This window comes from Vigna umbellata, chromosome 1 (genome assembly GCF_029865625.1).
Source record: "Vigna umbellata cultivar VRB3 chromosome 1, Vumbellata_1.0, whole genome shotgun sequence".
NCBI lineage: Eukaryota > Viridiplantae > Streptophyta > Magnoliopsida > Fabales > Fabaceae > Vigna > Vigna umbellata.
In genome coordinates, this window is record NC_142165.1 from 1,484,386 (window position 1) to 1,500,417 (window position 16,032).

Sequence of the window (16,032 nt, forward strand, 5' to 3'; positions counted from 1 at the left end):
ACACAAAAACAATTTAAACTATGCTCTACCAATTGGACTTTTATTTGATATACTCTCATAAAACTTTATAAGACTCGAAAACTTAATTGATACTAGTACAAAAATCACGTACAATGTCAAATATTTTTGGGCTTTTAACAGCGAATTCGTGAACAGCGTCGTATTAGGAGACGTTACATTGACGTCGAATTGATGTGTATCAATTTTTTTTAATTAATTGTTATCCTTTTTTTATAACTCTACGAGACCTAAAAGCAGAAAAACAACAAATTTCAATTTTTGATATTTTATAAAGCAAGAACTATGAACGTGTAGTGTAGTATAAAAAACAAACAACAATAACCAACAACAAACAAGTTCAATCAAAAACCAACAACAAACAAGTTCAACTAAACAACAACAAACAAGTTCAACAAATAAGTTCTTCAAAATGAAAACGAAAACTAACCTTCAAAAGGTGGGTTCATCGGAATAAGTTGTCGTCACCAGTGACAGAGAAAGCAGAATGCACCTATGAAGGACAAAAGCACGGAAATAATCGATCAAGAAAAACGAAAATCATACATAGAGTAATTAATTAACAATCATTTGTATCAAATGAAAGAAAGTTTGAGAAGAGAATAAATCATACATGTGATGATCGTCAAAATTCGTTCAAGAAAAGTTTGAAAAGGGGATCTCGCGCGCTAAGATAAAGTGAATAAATTTTCAGTCTCCCGCTCAAATTTTTATTGAATTCACTGACCTTTTGACGTCAAACGCTTGGGCAACCGACGTTTTATATCATTTTACATCAAATTACAATTCTAAACAACGTTAAATAATTGCATTTATTTACAAAAATATCACCGATCATTTTTAACGTTGGATATTTCGTGGTTGAACGTTGAACGCGGTTTTTGTACTAGTGTGAAGTCAACACATAATTAATGATGGTCCACTTTTTTCTTTGTTATTTATTTCCTCTTTTACTTTCTCCCTAATTCAAACAAAATATTAATATATTAAACATAAAATTAAATTATTTCACCATCATATTGTAAAAATAACTAATATAGAGCCCAATTCGGTCATGATTGATTCACCTCATAGAGTTCAATTCTACATATACTATATAAAAATAAAATGTATGTAGGGAGGGACATACACACACATACACATAGATCTCTACACTGGTAAGATATTGTCCGCTTTGGGCCAAGTCCTCACAGATTTGCTTTTGGTACCACTCCAAAATGTCTCTTTCCAATGGAGATATCTTAAGTGTATATAAACTCATGTCCATATCTTATTTTATCCGATATGCGACTTTGTTTGTACCTGACTATGTAAACATGTAAAATAGTTTATTTTAGTAGTTTTTAGAATTTACATGAGTACGTAGTAAAACAAAAAAAAAATCTCTTTTTTTATGCTCAGATAGCAAAATAGACCAATAATCTAACTCATTTTAGTCTGTTTCGTCCTTGACGAGTTAAAAATCTTAGTACACTAAGCTTTTTTTAATTTTTTAAAAATTGTTTATATATATATATATATATATATATATATATATATATATATATATATATATATATATATATATATATATATATATATATAAACATTGTGATAATGAAAACGTTATATAACATAGTGAAAACTATAATATCGTTTTTTTTAACTTATTGAGAATCATTGTGATAATGAAAACGTTATTTTTTTCGTTATGATTGTGACCCTGGTAGAGTTTGTACCCTCCACTTGGTTCCATAGCAGTTGCTGTTGTGTTGGCCTGGGCTAGATGTTCTTGGACGAATGTAACCTAGACTAGGGAGGGTCCCCTAGGTTTAATGTTCTGGGTGTTCTAGGGCGAACATCTTTCAGAGGGAGTGTGTCCCTATATTCAATGCGTCTGGGTGTTCTAGGGCAAATATCTACCAGAGAGAGTGTGTCCCTATACGCGATAATATAGGTGTCTGAGGCGAACATCTACCAGGTCTGGGAGTGTGTCCTTGGTTGGGTGCCTCAGCCTTAACCGTCTTCTAGCGTCCGTTCTTGTAGTTTGTATACACGACACAATTATCTGTAGTGTTAGTAATTAAATCACGTTTCAACAGTTGTAGGAGTCTTGTAGATTGAAAATCACTTGTTTGTGTTTATCTTGAAGATAACATGTATGACGGAAGGTAAATGGATACAAATTTATTTCTATAAACGGAGAAACAATGTTTGATAGGAATAAATATGCGAAAACAAATTTTAACTGAAATAAAACTTGAGATGTGTCGCATTCAAAGTGTTTGGGATGGCTTGTCCAGTAAGAGTTCGAGGCGATAAGCTCCATTCATTAAATCCTATATAATGCGGAACGGTCATTCCCAATTGGCTGCCAGCTTTCCGTGAGCTCGATTCTTTCTTGCTTCCCCTCTTTTTCGCCACACAAGGTCGCCTTCTTTGAAGGCTTTGTGTCTATCTTGGTATTGTAGCGGCGGGAAAACACTTGTTTCTAGGCCGCCGTGCGGATTGTGGCCACCTCTCGACGTTCGGGTAGCATGTCGAGGTTCATCTACAATTGTTCGGCATTGAGGTTCATATTTTGGATGCCTCTCCTTAACGACGACTCTCCAACTTCTACCGGAAGCATGGCGTCCGTGCCGTATGTGAGGTTGAATGGAGTTTCTCTGGTGGATCCGTGCGGGGTGCACCTGTACGCCCATAGTACTTCCGGCAACTCTTCTACCCATAAGCTTTTAGCTTCACCGAGCCGCTTTTTCAATTCTATGAGTACAGCTTTGTTGGCAGCTTCAGCCTGTCCATTTGTTTGTGAGTGTTCTATCGAGCTGGTGACATGTTTGATTGCCAAGCTCTTGAGGAAATCTTCCAGTTTCTTTTTGATGAATTGCTGGCCGTTATCAGTGATGATTTTCTAGTGCAGACCGAATCGGCATATCAAGTGCTAGATAAACTTTTGTGCACGTTGATCGCTTATGACCGCTAATGCCTCAGCCTCGATCCATTTTGTGAAGTAATCGATCGCCATCAAGAGGAACTTATTTAGAGCTTTCGCGATCGGTAATGGCCCGACTATATCCATTCCCCATTGGGTGAACGACCATGGTGAGATAATGTCATGCAACTCTTCGGGAGGGACTCGGAAATCGTTGTCGTGAACCTGACAGGATATGCACTTCTTAACGAACGTTTCACAATCATAGTCAATTGTTGGCCAGTAATACCCTGAGTGCAGTACTCGGACCTGAGCGTACGCTTTCCTGAATATAAATCACATATTCCGTTGTGAAGCTCTCGCAGGACGTAATCTTCTTCTTTTGCTGACAAGCAATTTAACAGCGGCGTAGTGTAGCTGCATTTGTACAAATCGTCCCCTATACAAAGAAAATGAGCGATGCGTTTCGATTCGGTTGTAATAACCTTTTCTCCCTGTTCCTTCTTCATCATCAGTTCTCGTATGTTGCATCGCCAGTCAGCTTTGAGTGTCTCTACATCAGTGGCAAAAGTTTCAACTACAAGCTTGTCGAGTGTCATCTTGATGACTGAAGACAATTGTGCTTTTTCTTTTGAGTGAGTCAGCTTGGACAAGAGATCTGCTCTAGAATTTTGTTCCTTAGGCACGTAGGTAATGTTGACATTCACAAAATCTTTTAGGAGGTTACTAGCTTTATGGAAATAGCGCAAAAGTTGATTATCTTTAACCTGGAAAGTCCCCTTTATATGACCGACCACCAGTTGAGAGTCCATTCGACATTCTGACCGAGCAATTGCTAACTCTTTAGCTAGAGTTAAACCGGTTATCAAAGCTTCGTACTCTGCTTGATTATTGTTGGTTTGAAAGCGAAAAATTATGGCTTGTTCAATAATAATACCGTACGGTCCTTCCAGGACAACGCCAGCTCCTCCACCCATTTTGCCGAGGAGCCATCCACTTTAAGATACCATAGTGGTACTGAGTCATCAGGTATGGGTGTTAATTCAGCTGCAAAGTCTTCCAGATGTTGACCTTTGAGGGATCCCCGAGGTTCAAAGCATAAGCCGAATTCGGAAAGCTCAATAGACCAGGAGACCATCCTACCTGCCAGGTCAGGCTTCCGGAGAATCCTAGCAACTAGATGATTTGTGCGCAACACCACTTGATGGCTCTGAAAATACGATCGGAGACGGCACGCCGTTGTAAGTAGAGCTAGAGCCACCTTTTCTATTTGGGAGTACCTTTCTTCCGTCCCTTGTAAAGTTCTGCTGACAAAATAGATCAACTTAAAACTTGGGGTCTCTTGGATAAGAGCAACACTTACAACATTGTTGGATGCAGCTATGTATAACTACAGGTCATATCCGGTTGTTGGTCGAGCCATGATAGGAGGACTGGTGAGGATATCCTTGACAGCAATGAAAACTTTCTCGCATTGGTCGTCCTAGTGCTGAGTGATACCCTTTTTCATATTCTTAAGGATAGGTTTGATATGCTCTGCCAGTTTCGGGATAAAACGTGACAAAGCAGTTAGTCGACCAATCAGGCGCTACATCTCCTTCAAATTAGTTGGGCTTTTCATTGCCAGGACCGCTCGACATTTATCCGGATTGGCTTTTATTCCCCTGCAAGTTAGCATGAATCCTAGAAACTTTCCGGCTGGTACGCCAAAAGTGCATTTTGACGGGTTTAATCGGATGTTGTACCGTCGTACCTGAAGGAAAACTTCCGTCAAATCATTAAAGTGTTGTTCCACCGACTGACTCCTAAGGACCATGTCCTCCACGTACACCTCCATACATTTTCCAATTTGGTGGTGGAAAATTTTATCCATAAGACGCTGATAGGTGGCGCTTGCATTCTTTAGACCGAACGACATTACCTCATAACAGTAATTGGCGCGTTCGATTATGAAAGTTGTTCGTTCCTGATTTGGTAGATACATCGGGATCTGGTTGTATCCTGAATACACGTCAAGGAAGCTCAACACTGCGTGTCCGGAGGCCCCATCCACCAATCGATCAATTCTCTGAAGAGGGTAAGAATCTTTAGGACATGCCTTGTTGAGATCCGTAAAATCGACACACATCCTCCACTAGTCGTTCGACTTTTTAACCATGACTATATTCAATAGCCATGTTGTGTAGGTTACCTCTCTGATGAATTGAGCTTTCAATAGCTTAGTGACCTCCAATTGTATGGTGTCTCGCTTTTCTTGACCGAATCTCCGCTTCTTCTGAGCGACTGGCATGCTTCTTTGAAAATGGACGACTTGTGCGTCATTACCCCGGGATAGATTCCCGACATATCGGCGATCACCCAAGCGAATAGGTCGGCATTGGTTCTCAAAATTTCTATTAAATTACGCTCATCGTTGGGCTCCAGGTTACCTTCAATAGTCGTGGTTTGTGATTCATCCTTTCCCAGTACGAACGACTTGACGTCGCCCTGAGGTTGGTTGCGATCGTCGACATTGGTTCTAGGGTCAAGGTCGATCACTATTGTTTCTACTCCCCTAGTTTTTCTTGTCGGTACATAGGGTGTGACTTTTAGGCCAGCAACATAACATTGCCGAGTCGTTCGTTGATCTGTCCTTACTGTGCAAATAGTACCTCTATCTGACGGGAATCTCATACCTAAGTGAGGAGTGGACACGATGGCTCCAAAAGCATTCAAGCAAGGTCGTCCCAGTAATGCATTGTAAGAACCTTATCCTGAGCTCTTTTGCCTCCTTACTTGTCCCGAGTCGAGTTCTTAAGTCGAGATATCCTCGAGTGTCAACTCTTTCTCCTGCGAACCCTATAATCTGCTCATTGAATGGGGCTATCAAGTCTTCGGATAGATCCATTTTAAGGAATGTGGCCCAGTATAGGATGTTGACCGAACTGCCCTGATCAACCAATACTTTATTGACATCATATCGTGCTATCTCGGTAGTGATGACCATGGGGTCATCGTGATCCGGATCGAGAGCATGAAAATCTGTATTGGTGAAAGTAATGTTGGGCATGGATCGCGGCTATCGATCTACCATGTGCACAGTTTTTAAGTTTCTCAAATGTCTCTTGCGAGCAGAGGACGATGCCCCTCCTCCCGCGAAGCCTCCAGATATGGTGTCAATTCGTCCTCGGATCGACCTTTCTCACTCAGGGTCTCGAGTGCGGCTTCGGGAGCGTCGTTTATGTCGATCGTATCTCCGAAATGAAGGCTCGAAACTTTTACGTGATGTTCCTCTTCTGGGGGGACTTATTGCCCTAGCCGCTTCCCTTCTCACATTTTTGGAGGTAGCCCGCACTGATAAGTCTCTCTATCTCATCTCTTACTATGGTACAATCCTCTGTGTCATGACCATAATTTTGGTGTAGACAACAGGCTTTACTTCCATCGACGTTCTTTGGTGAGGATTTCCTTCGAACTGTGAGTAGTTCATTGTGTAGGGCCTCTTCAAGTACTTTTGCCATTGGTGCGTTAAGAAAAGTGTAGTGATCATACTTGGGTGTCCAGGCTAAGTCCTTTCGAGGAGGCCTATCAATTTTGTTGTCGATAGATGATCGCTTCACCTCCTTCTTATTCCCGTTATTGGGAACTACTTGTTGTTGCTTTCTCCTTGAGTTTCGTAGGTCCTCGATACGTATGAATTTAGCGATCATTTCTTAGAGTTCTTCCATAGATTTTGGCGGCTCAGCATACAGTTGTTCAGCAAAATACCTCGATCTTAAACATGAGGGCAAATTGCTAATGACGAAGGTGTGATTCGTGTCTTTCACTTATCTTGCAGCCTTGTTGTACCTCTGCATGAATGCTCTCAGGGTTTCATCTTTCTCCTGTTTAGTGTTCACCAATTCTTCCGGCATCATCTCCTGCCTTCTATTAGCGGCATACTGTCTTTTGAAGAGAGTTTCCACCATGGCGAAACAATCTAACGTATTTGGAGGGAGGGTATGGTACCACTCCAATGCTTCATTTTTCAAAGACAAGGAGAAAGCTCGACAAATGACTGGGTCGCTATCCGTGTAGAATGTCATTGCATCGATGAAGTTTCTGAGGTGCTTATCGGGGTCTGTTGAGCCGTCGTATCTTTCTAATATTGGAGGAGGTTTCTTTGGCATAGCAGTTTGCATGATGTTTTTTGTAGACGGAAGTAGATTGGTGAGCCGAAGGGGTGTGGGTCCCCTTCTTCCCTCCCTTCCAGGTTCAGTATGAATAGATCGCCCCCCATGACGGCTACTTTTGTGTTGTCGATTCTGTGCTTTTAAAGCATCTCTTTGATGATTATTGGTTGTCGAATTGTATGTTTAAAGCCTCTCTGTGAGGATTATTGGCTGGCGAGATACCTAAGACGAGCGGTTAGCATCCATATCCAATAACGATTGCTCTATTCACTGAGTCATAAGCACTAACATCCGCCATCCAGTAATGATCGCTCTATCCGCTGGTTTAGAAGCGCTCGTCAACCCAGATCAAACATGCCCCACGCACGTTAAAAGTCAAACCAGATTCACTCAATTAGGTCAATCCAAGTTTAGCGCTCAGTCAAGTTAAACAGTGTTGGGCCATGGCGCAACATTTAAGTAATTGGACTGATAGTCCACCAAAAGATGAAATAGTCAAAAAGATCTTATTAAAGTTATGAATGACGCGGATTACGGGCAACTGATCGGATTTTAAGGTAAATTGTGTAAGGTAAGTCTGTTACAGATTTTATTAAGGTTAAATATAGGAAAGAGAGGGAAGACCAGGTACGTTCTATTGAATACTGAAAAATACTCTATTGTAAGGATAGTGTTTTTTCCTTGAGAGCTGACGCTCCATAACCCACGTCTGACTTGGGCGTCGGGGTATCTTCGCAGGTACTCCCTCCCTTTGTTGAAGTGGATGACGTCCAGAAACATCAGCTAAGGAGAAATAAGAGTTCCAGACATTTAGAAACAACAAAGACATTGTATCTCGATCCCAAATATCTATACAGAAATCGTTATTATATTGAGATGACAAATATTCACTAAGGATGAATTGAGGGTTTAAAAAGAACGGTGGAGAGGTGATGAGTTCAATCTTTCACTAACAGATACTAACAATTAACATGGATAAAAAAATAAATAAATCATTTTTTCCATTGTCTCTTTTTCTACTAAAAACTTTTATTTTGTTATTTTATTTTTCACATATGTTTGCTTCTTTTCTTTTCTCATCTACTTTTTTTTTCCTTTATCTGTTTTTCTTTCCGTCAAATTCACCCTTATAAACAAAGTCAAAAGTGAAGAGTGAAATTAATTTATATGAAATGCAACGTAAAAGAACATGGATTCGTGCATCACTATCAACTACAACAGAAAAATGTTGAACTTGTTTATCCCTCCAGAGAAAGGAAAAAAATGGTTTTGGGACACACATAATAGTAACTATATATATATATATATATTATTCAAAGGACGCTTTATGTGAATGGCTCCTGTTCATAGCATCCTATTAAAGTTGGCACTTGGTGGGGGTATGAAAGAGATTGTGCGAATATATTTCTTATTGTATATATAGATAGTAGCATTGCTTTGCTAGATTTGTACTTTAGCTAAGAACTGAGAAAAGTCACCATAGGAGTTGGGAGAAGATGGGAAGAATTTCAAGGACCAGGAGTTACGCAATTGCCTCTTCAATGCAAGATAACCAAAACCAACCACCTTTCGTTACATGCACCACTTTTAACATTCTTGCACCAATATACAAGCGTCTCAACCATGAGGTTCTTCTTTTGTGTTATGTGTTTCTCATGTTTGCATTGATCACTTGCATAAATGGGGTGCTCTAAATTTGGATGCTTGTTTTCACTGATCTGTGTTTTGGTGGGTTGAAAACAGGATCAAAATTGCCGTGAAAGTGACTTCAAAGCATGCTGGTTGGCCAGGAATCAAAGGATATTGGATTGGTTGTTGTATGAGAGATCTTCCATAATCTGTCTTCAGGTTTGCATGATCAATGAAATAGATTGGACCTGGAATCTTCTTTAATGGGCTTAAAAGCCTAGGGTAGCATGTTTTTATTCATTACACAAATGTTGATTAGAAAATTAACCATTATAGCTTATGATAAAATATGATTATATGAGGTCTCAAGTTCAAATCTTCTGGCTGAAAACTGTTTTTTTCTTCTGTCATGGAATGCTTTTGTGGGGTGGTGGTGGTGCTGATGATATGTTGGATTTGTGCAGGAATTTTGGATTGGAAACGAAGAGCTTGTTGATTTGTATGACAAGAGACTTGGTGATACTGGTTATATTAATTTCAAGCTTGCAAGGACCAACAATCGTGGTGATGGTAAACACATTCTCCCTCAATTGGAAAATACATTGTTGAACTCTTCTAGGACTTTTTTTAATAAACTTTCATAAAAACTTATGCAGAAGAAAGTAAAAGAATAAAATGGAAGTTTCTCAAAATTTAGAAAATTCACTTTTGTAGAAGTTGTCCCACCTAATTCCTTCAAAAACTTGAACAAAAATTGATTATCAGTGTTTGTATGGAAGTTTATTCAAACTGGGTCTTTATAGATCTAAATTCTGATGATGTTTTCATACTTAATTTTCCATACGCATGGTTTTATTAGCAACTTGTTGAATTTGTGCACAAACGCAAATGTTCACATGGCTCCCTTTTGAGTGTTCAGGTCTTCTGATAGCAGTGCAAAAGGAATATTTCACAGTTGTTAACTATAAAGAGTTGCACTTTAATGATTGTAGTGATCGAGTAGCTCAACTGTTACACGTTGAGTTAGCTTTTCCCTTTTCACAGTGTCAAAACAGTGATGTTAGGCACGAAATTCTGATTGTCAACACTCACCTACTGTTTCCTCATGATCCGAGTCTTTGCCTTGTACGACTGCATCAAGTATGTGAGCACTTAGTTTTGGTATTTAAACACCACTTTTTGTTACCTTTGGCATCTCACTTTGTACTTCAAAATTTTGCTTTTGTGCAGGTCTATAAGTTACTTCAATATATCGAATCTTATCAGAATGAGCACCAACTTAAGCCTTTGCCGATCATACTATGCGGGTAAACATATCACTCTGAATTTAGTGTTTTTGGATTATCAATGAAAAAATTGATTTTTGTTAACATTGATTTTGAAATAAGACAATCTATAAAATTATTCAACTTATTTAGTATCGATTTTAGTCCTAGAATCGATTCTTTGATGAAAAGCAAAAAAGTTACTTAAAATCATTAAGTGGTATTAACTAGTGATTAGGAAGGAGAATGTATCCTAATAACAAATACCCACTTCATTTTTTTGTTAATTAGTGATAATTACTTTAAAAGTTTTATTTAGGATGGTTTTAATTTCCCAGTGACTGGAATGGAAGCAAAAGGGGACATGTTTACAAGTTCCTGAGGTCTCAGGGGTTTGTATCATCATATGATATTGCACATCATTACACTGATGCTGATGCTCACAAGGTCATAACCAATAACATTACTTTCAGAATTTTCAGCTGGATAACATTCTATATCACCCACATTTGTTTTACCTTTTCTCTATGCAGTGGGTTAGCCACCACAATCATCTTGGAAACGTATGTGCTGTTGATTTTATATGGCTTCTTAACCCTGACAAATATCAAAAACTACTTCAAACAAGTTGGAGTGAAGCACTATTTAGCATGTTTAAGGTAATTGTTTGGATCATTTTATTGCAGACCTATAGGAAAGGGAAAGGGGTTGGGGCAAGGATCAAGTTTATACTTGGTAGAGATAATCTTGCGTTGGCTAACGTGTTCGTGCTAAATAGTAATACATAGTTTTTGAGAAATATTACAGTGTTCTTATTTCATAGCTTTTACCTCTGGACCTTCTGTAGACCTACCGTAAAGAATTTAGAATTTAAATTTATGGTGGCCAGGAGGTGTTAATTGAAAGTTGTTCTTTAATCAAGACCAAACTACCATCATGCTATTAATGTAGTTGTGCAAAAGAATTCTGTCACTGACAATAAGCTTCACCTTTTTCAGTATCTATTGCGAAGAGATTCACTGACAGAGAGAGATGCATTTGTTTTTCTAAAGGTTGACAAGGAAGATTGTATTACCTATTCTAGTTTCTGTGCAGCACTTAGACGGGTATGCAGTGGTATATCCATTATAATTACATGAGTAGATGAATACTTCTACATTTCAGATAGTTCTGTGTGCTTGTATGAGAAGTCCTCATCTTAATAGAGTTTTTTGGGCTTTTCCATTTTCTGCAGCTTAATTTAATTGGTCATTGTCATGGGTTAAGTGTCGAAGAGACGAAGGACTTGTGGGTTCAAGCAGAGATAAATGGAAATGGTGTTATTGATTATAAAGGATATCTGGTAAAGTAGTTCGGACTAAATTAGATATATGTTATTTGAATTTCTTACAACAAGTTCCTTGAAATCTAAATGTTCTTTTTCTCCTTAGAGCATTTAAAATACTAATGCATTGAAAGTACTAATGCATTGGACATTGCTGCCATGTCATTTGACAAACTATATAAAGTATGGAGTTCTGTCATGTGTGTAATTCAGATTAACCTTTATAACAAATGTAATTGGTAATGAAGCATGATTGATCCAACTTGTCAGCTTTCACAAACATAGTGAAGTAAACTTTTGGTCCTGTCATAGTTTTGTCTCATTATGTAAGTTATATAGATGTTCTTAGAGTTAGACTTTTTTATTCTTCACCAATAACTTTGTTGGCTAAATCATGGTCTAATTTTATGCTGTTGCAGCAGCAAATCTGGAATCCAACAGGATCAGATCAAAGAGATGACAAAAATGGGCAACATGATGATGAGGCAGATGGTAGTGAAACAATTGGTTTTAATGTAAAAAATGCAGTTCTTTTCCCCCCAGAGGTGGAAAAAGGTAGATGGCCTGAAGACTACTCTCTCTCTGATCATGCAACACTCACTGTAGTGTTCTCACCCATAAGAATGCTATGCCACACTACAAAATAATTTCCAGACAATACTTGGGAGCATTCTAGCTTAGAACTTGGTAGCAAAGCTTCATTACATAAATAACACAAAGCTATGAGTGGAATGATGGAACTGACAAGGGAACATAATGGAAATCACTGCACCATCATTAAGCAGAAGTGATTTCATATGATAGAACAAGCAAAGTAAAAGGGCAATGTGAAGCTGTACCACTTAACATTCTCATACACACCATAGACTAATGATGACATTTGAAGTAGCAAGATCCATCCCATCACTCAGTTTCCTATTCCCCAGTTAACTGAAATAAAGAAAAGATTCAATCAATTGGCAGAAAGAAAAACCATACTAATCTGTATAAGGGTTACTCGGTGAGGTGGTGCAACATGTAGAGCTTCTTGAGACAGTGAAGACTTTAGAAAAAATGTGAAACAGATTCTCTATGTAACAAATTGAAAAATTGTGCATTCCATGGACATATAACCAAAGGAATTGCATGCACATTCTAAGCAATGGTAGCAAAAGATTCTAATACAAAATAAAATGCTTTGCAAAATAATAATATCAATATCTAGGTCTACAGAGTCATTAAACCAGGCAGATTGCATCTACCCTTGAAATTTTGGCAGCCTGGATTCAGAAACCTTGATGTTGAATTTGCTAGCTGCTGAAAATATATTAGTTTAGTACGAAAAATGTCAAACAGTTAAGGGATTGTTTGATTTATTTTGTTTTTAGTTTTGGAATGACGACAAATTTGTTAAGAGGTGATTGGCATGTTAATTTATTTTTTTATGTAAATTGATGTGTTAAATTAATAATTACAAAAATAATTAAATTAGTTTTACTCTTTCATTTTTTACTTAATTACCTTGTTGGTCTTTTATTTTCTTACTACATTTAATTTGGTTTCACTTTCAAAACATGGTTCAATCAAGTTTTTCAATTTAAGAAAAAAACGTTATTTGTACTAATTGTAAAATATGAAGTTACTTTTAAAAAGATTAATCTGGTTTTAAAACTTATAATTTATTTTGCAACTTATTTATATTTTAAAAAATACTTTTAAATTATATTATTAAATTTTGAAAAATAAAATTAAAAATATTCAACCCTTTATTATTCCTAGTCGAAATATACTTGCTACCATGAAGGATACGCATGCAGATTAATTAACAAACCTGCAATAAAAAGAATGAATCAATTTCTCAGAAAACTAAGTACAAGGTCCTCCTCTCCTCAATCAGGATATGGTTCCAAACACTAAATAGAACTTCTATTTATTTATGAACCACTTTATCATTTCTACTGTAACCAGTTTCTAAATAATATGCTGATAATTCACTCATTTCAGGATTTATGGCATCACCACATGCCAAAAATATGAAATAGTCTTCGTCCTTTTCATACATTTTTCATTTTTCAAAGTGTAAACATGTACAAACTACAAAGAGAAATAAGTAGGAGGAAAGTCTAAAATCATTTGAATACAAGATTCAATACCATATCACATAAAGATACTAAAAATTAGTACACAAAACACTTGAAAATACTTCTATATACTTGCATAATAATTTACCTTTCCAATATTTCAGCATTGTGACTTTCAGATAAAGATCATCCAACAGAAAAGCAAAATTATCCTAGTTATTTGAGTAACTTAATCATTCTACGCATCATCTTCGTCACTGTCTTCATAGTCAAAATCTGACTCATCATCACTCCTTGGTTGTGTTAGTGAATCCATGTCAAATGATGATTCCATTTCCATTTCCATTTCCATTTCTTCCATGTCAATAGTGTCATAGTCCATTCGTTGCTCAAATTTCTCATCAGAACAATTAAGCATCCATGACAAAGAACACTTTAACCCTTTCTTGGCAACCCTCACATGCCTAGGCTTTATAGTTGACTCCAAAGCATAAGTGAAGAATGCAGGGAATGTAACCAAATCTTCCAAAGGCCTTTTCATCTTCATTTGGAAGTAATCAAAGCTAAGTTTCATAATGTCAATGTTTAAAGCGAGTAATTGAGGACATGCAACAATCATCTTCCTTATCTGAGGCAATGAAAAGCCACAATCCTTAAGAAAATCAACATGCTTCAGCATAGGTCCCCTAATGAGGCTAACTACCTGTGGCATCTTCTCAACAACTCGGGCAAAGTCCTCTGTTTCCAATTCAAGCACCGAATTGAGTATAATTCTCTGATTGAAAAGCTTTGAATTTAAGTCAGTTCCAATGATGTCAGGATACTGAGCAATTATAGAAGGAAGTGATGTTCGTCTAACACTAAAATCTTCAAGGGATTTAACATTTGGTTTCACCTTCTCATCCAGCCCAAATCCAAGAATATAAGGTCGTTGCTCTATCAATCTAGCAATGGCTAACCTTCGAATTCCCAAACTTTCCAGATATTCCACAAAAGGCTTAATGATTCTACCAACTCGCATACCCAAAATCTCTGGATATTTAGTTAAGACACCTCCAATTTGTCTTCTTCCTACACCAATTCCAATCAAATAAGCAACCGATGTGCTCATGGTTCCCTCAAGTTTGAAGCCAAGCACTTCAGGGTACCTCTCAAGAACACGAGGAATATCCTCAGTCTTGATATCCATCCCCTTAAGATAATTAACCACTGGCATAAGATCCACAACAACACTAGCATGGAGAACTTGTGGGTATCTCTGCAAGAACAACGTAATGGAGGATTTCCTCACTCCCAATTTACCAAGATAGTCAAGCACAGGAATCATGTTCTTCTTGACGCTGCAGCCAAGAACAAGTGGATAATTGTTGATATCTTCAATTGTAAGCCCCAAACTATGAAGAAAATCTATGCGCTCCCTCATAACATCAACAGTCACAGGAAGTTCAAGACCATCAAGCTCATCAGGAACAATGCCAATTGTCTTCAAGAACTCATAAACTTTTTCCCTTAGTGCAGCCTTCTCTTTCTTCATTTCTGATAAACTAGGACGGCTATATATCGATGAGGAACCTCCCCGGCGACGATTCATTCTACCGGACTCCGATTCAGGCGTCGGCGAATACACCGAACCAGAACTAAATGTCCTATCAGCAACAGAATACTGAAGTTTCGAAATCAACTCCATTCTTCTAATGCAATCTCGTGATAACCGTAGAGCAAGGGTAGCACTCAGCTTACAATGACCAAATGTTAGAATAGGCATTTCCGATTGGCCAATCAAAAAACTGGGTTTTGCTATGCTACCAGAAAAGTTTATTACTTTCATATTTTCAAGGTCCAATCACTACCGTTGGATTGAATCTGCAGAAAGAAAAAAGAAGGAATCACTCAGTTGAATGAGCAATTGTTGAACATAATTGAAACGGGAACAAAATTACAAACTTTAACAAATGAGAAAGATGAATAACAAAACCAAAAGAACCCCAGAAGTTCAATGTTTGGGGTATAACCTTTGAAGCCTTTAAAGGATTCTGCCGCATAAACACCAAAAAAAAAAATGGAGAAAAAATTATAAAGCTTTTCATGCTTAATTAAGGAAATCGTAACAATAGTAATGTGAGGGATAGGGTGGAAGAGATTGAGAGATAGAGATGAACTTACAGTTATTGGAAATTGACGAGGCTGTGCACAAGTTTCACTTGGAACTGAGGGAGCAAGAAAGGATAACAATAACTACAGAGGGTTTATAGGATCTATCCGGCTGTGCCTGTTTCGTCTGAAGAATGTATCATTTTTTTTATTCGTTATTTTTATTAAAATTTAGAACAAACTTTTAATTCTTTCATTTTTTTTCAGTACGATTAATATATATTTGTTTCCTTGTAAAAATTTAAAATTCAATTTTAATCATTTAAAAAAATTTCTTATTTTTCATTGATTTTATTTTAAAATGTTTATTTATTTTCTAAAATAAAGTATTGTGTTAATCAAAATTAACTATTGACATTATTATACTGCGATTTCTTAATTATGTTGCCTTATGTTAGTTTTAATTTTATATTCGTTTAAATAATATAAAGAATCAAATGTATTAAAGGTTTACAGTTTAGCATGGTGTTCAGATAGATAATTGTAATAAAATAATTTATTTTTAATATAAATTTTGAAATGT

The 16,032-nt window shown here is 37.2% G+C and overlaps 3 protein-coding genes across 6 annotated transcripts; 1 reads left to right on the plus strand and 2 right to left on the minus strand.

The window, feature by feature from the left end:
* Window positions 1-2,548: 2,548 nt before the first annotated feature.
* LOC148204374 (uncharacterized) lies at window positions 2,549-3,906 on the minus strand. Its single transcript, XM_088105595.1, has 2 exons — window positions 3,160-3,906; window positions 2,549-2,908 (listed from the first exon to the last, which is right to left on the minus strand). Exons 1-2 carry the CDS (start codon window positions 3,904-3,906, stop codon window positions 2,549-2,551), a joined length of 1,107 nt encoding a protein of 368 aa, XP_087961721.1.
* A 4,637-nt stretch (window positions 3,907-8,543) lies between these two features.
* LOC124833511 (putative calcium-binding protein At1g02270) lies at window positions 8,544-11,945 on the plus strand. 2 transcript variants are annotated; one of them, XM_047308011.2, is made up of 10 exons: window positions 8,544-8,708; window positions 8,824-8,928; window positions 9,174-9,279; window positions 9,629-9,849; window positions 9,940-10,016; window positions 10,313-10,421; window positions 10,508-10,633; window positions 10,973-11,080; window positions 11,209-11,316; window positions 11,718-11,945. In XM_047308011.2, exons 1-10 carry the CDS (start codon window positions 8,577-8,579, stop codon window positions 11,943-11,945), a joined length of 1,320 nt encoding a protein of 439 aa, XP_047163967.1. In that variant the 5' UTR covers window positions 8,544-8,576. The 2 variants fall into 2 exon arrangements, with proteins under 2 accessions (XP_047163967.1, XP_047163968.1); XM_047308012.2 differs by having other exon boundaries at window positions 11,721-11,945.
* A 101-nt stretch (window positions 11,946-12,046) lies between these two features.
* BSM (Mitochondrial transcription termination factor family protein) lies at window positions 12,047-15,657 on the minus strand. Of its 3 annotated transcripts, XR_015779710.1 has the most exons (4): window positions 15,522-15,628; window positions 15,371-15,391; window positions 13,507-15,221; window positions 12,047-12,228 (listed from the first exon to the last, which is right to left on the minus strand). XR_015779710.1 is itself a non-coding variant. In XM_088091406.1 (2 exons), exon 2 carries the CDS (start codon window positions 15,184-15,186, stop codon window positions 13,597-13,599), a length of 1,590 nt encoding a protein of 529 aa, XP_087947532.1. In that variant the 5' UTR covers window positions 15,187-15,221; window positions 15,522-15,657; the 3' UTR covers window positions 13,389-13,596. The 3 variants fall into 3 exon arrangements, 1 of the variants encoding a protein (XP_087947532.1); XR_015779709.1 differs by lacking the exon at window positions 15,371-15,391 and having other exon boundaries at window positions 15,522-15,657; XM_088091406.1 differs by lacking the exons at window positions 12,047-12,228; window positions 15,371-15,391 and having other exon boundaries at window positions 13,389-15,221; window positions 15,522-15,657.
* Window positions 15,658-16,032: the final 375 nt, after the last annotated feature.

Coding starts and splice junctions, on each gene's coding strand:
- LOC148204374 (XM_088105595.1), bottom strand. CDS start 3,906: ATGGGTGGAGGAGCTGGCGTTGTCCTGGAAGGACCGTACGGTATTATT. Junction 2,909..3,159: donor CGTTAAGAAGTGCATATCCT/GTCAGGTTCACG, acceptor GGTCTGCACTAG/AAAATCATCACTGATAACGG.
- LOC124833511 (XM_047308011.2), top strand. CDS start 8,577: ATGGGAAGAATTTCAAGGACCAGGAGTTACGCAATTGCCTCTTCAATG. Junction 8,709..8,823: donor ACAAGCGTCTCAACCATGAG/GTTCTTCTTTTG, acceptor GGTTGAAAACAG/GATCAAAATTGCCGTGAAAG. Junction 9,850..9,939: donor GCCTTGTACGACTGCATCAA/GTATGTGAGCAC, acceptor GCTTTTGTGCAG/GTCTATAAGTTACTTCAATA.
- BSM (XM_088091406.1), bottom strand. CDS start 15,186: ATGAAAGTAATAAACTTTTCTGGTAGCATAGCAAAACCCAGTTTTTTG.